Raw genomic sequence first — 1,459 nt, 5'->3', positions numbered from 1 at the left:
CTGTTCCTGCTCGTTTCCAAGATCCCTCGCCGGGACGATGGGCTAACGAGAGAGCCGGCTCTCCCAACGCCCACCGCCCAGACCCCCCCTCCCCCCAGGCCCCCACACACACACACAGACAGAGGTGGTAGGGGTGGGGAGGGGGGACTAATGTCATCTAGAGGGCCCTGGCCCCGGAGGACGCGCACGGGGAGCGAGTGCTCGCCGGCGACCCGCCCGCACGCGCCCCCGGGGACCCCCGAGAGGGATGTGTTCCCGCTCCCTCTCGCGCTCGTCCGTCTTCTTTTGCACCATTACTGTGTCGTAGAAAAAGACCACTGAGCCCCATACCTCGTTGTCCTTGGAGGACAGTGCTTTCAGCAGTCCCTCCAGGAACAAATCTTCTCCAATCTTGGCGGCCATCTCTNGGCGTTCCTGAGCCCACCGTGGACACTCTTCCACGGTGTGCTCCACCGAGTCGCTGGCCGCCCCACACNAGTGGCACCGTGCCGTTAGCTCTTTGCCAATGCGACTCAGGTACTCCCCGAAGCAGCCGTGCCCGGTGAGCACCTGAGTCACCCGATAAATGAGGCGTCCGACCCCGTTCTCTAACCATGCCTCGAGATGGGGTCGGACGACCGCGACGACTTCCTGGACGGCCGCACGCGGTTCGTCCAGGTCCTGCCCCCAGCGTAGGAGCAGCTGCCGTCGGGCCTGGCGCTCCGAGTCAGCGAGGGCCTCCCGCAAGGTGTTGTCCGCTAGGTCCTCTCGCAGGAGTTCGACTCGGCAAGAATATTGCGCCGAGTACATTTCCGCGAGAAGGGCCAAGGGTGGTATCCCTGCCAACACGCCCGCCGTCTCCGTGGCCACGTCGCGGAAGCCGCTTATGGCCCTGAGGGTCATAGTCCTCTGGGCCAAGCGGAGCCGGTGGAACTGGCTCCGCTGACCTGCCTGAAGAGCGGTCTCCGCCCACAGCGATGACCCGTACAGGGCCACCGAGTGGACCACGTTTGTGAACAGACGGCGGGCCTTCTGCTTTGGGCTCCCGAGGTTGGGGAGCAGCCTGGCCAAGGCGTTGGCCACTTTGGCTACCCTAGGGCCCAAACGAGCAAAATGCTCGTCGAAGCGCCATCGCGGGTCGAGGTGGAGACCGAGATACTTGATGGTCTTGCCCACCTCGACCCGTGCCTCACCTACCCGGAGGCTGGTGTCTACTCCCTGCGGCCGTCCTTTGCGGAGGCTGAAGTACATCGGCTCCGTCTTGTGGACGGCTACCTTGAGGCCCAGCCTCGCGATTTGGCCAACGACACAATTGGTGCCAACTTCGGCCAATCTTTGTACTTCCTTTGCACCGGGAACAAGGGTGAGTACACCTAAGCCTGGTCCGTCTGTAGTGTCGGAAGTGGTCTTCCCAGCGGGATCACGACCCCGGACGGTGATTCTCCGCCCTGAAGAGGTGAGGAAGGTGGAGTCTCTAGCG

The 1,459-nt window shown here is 63.6% G+C and overlaps 1 protein-coding gene across 1 annotated transcript in view; it reads right to left on the bottom strand.

Moving 5' to 3' along the window:
* LOC109862656 (fatty acid synthase-like) overlaps positions 1-882 on the bottom strand; it is a gene marked incomplete at its 3' end in the record, with an annotated part of 12,514 nt that extends 11,632 nt beyond the window's left edge. Inside the window, exon 1 of the mRNA XM_020442761.1 lies at positions 331-882. Within this exon, the coding sequence (XP_020298350.1) occupies positions 331-882 (552 nt within the window). The remainder of the gene's footprint in view (positions 1-330) is intronic.
* Positions 883-1,459: the final 577 nt, after the last annotated feature.

Source organism: Pseudomyrmex gracilis, unplaced genomic scaffold, assembly GCF_002006095.1.
Source record: "Pseudomyrmex gracilis isolate BER0280 unplaced genomic scaffold, ASM200609v1 scaffold_2139, whole genome shotgun sequence".
Classification (NCBI taxonomy): Eukaryota; Metazoa; Arthropoda; class Insecta; order Hymenoptera; family Formicidae; genus Pseudomyrmex; species Pseudomyrmex gracilis.
This window is presented reverse-complemented; position numbering and strand designations above follow the sequence as displayed.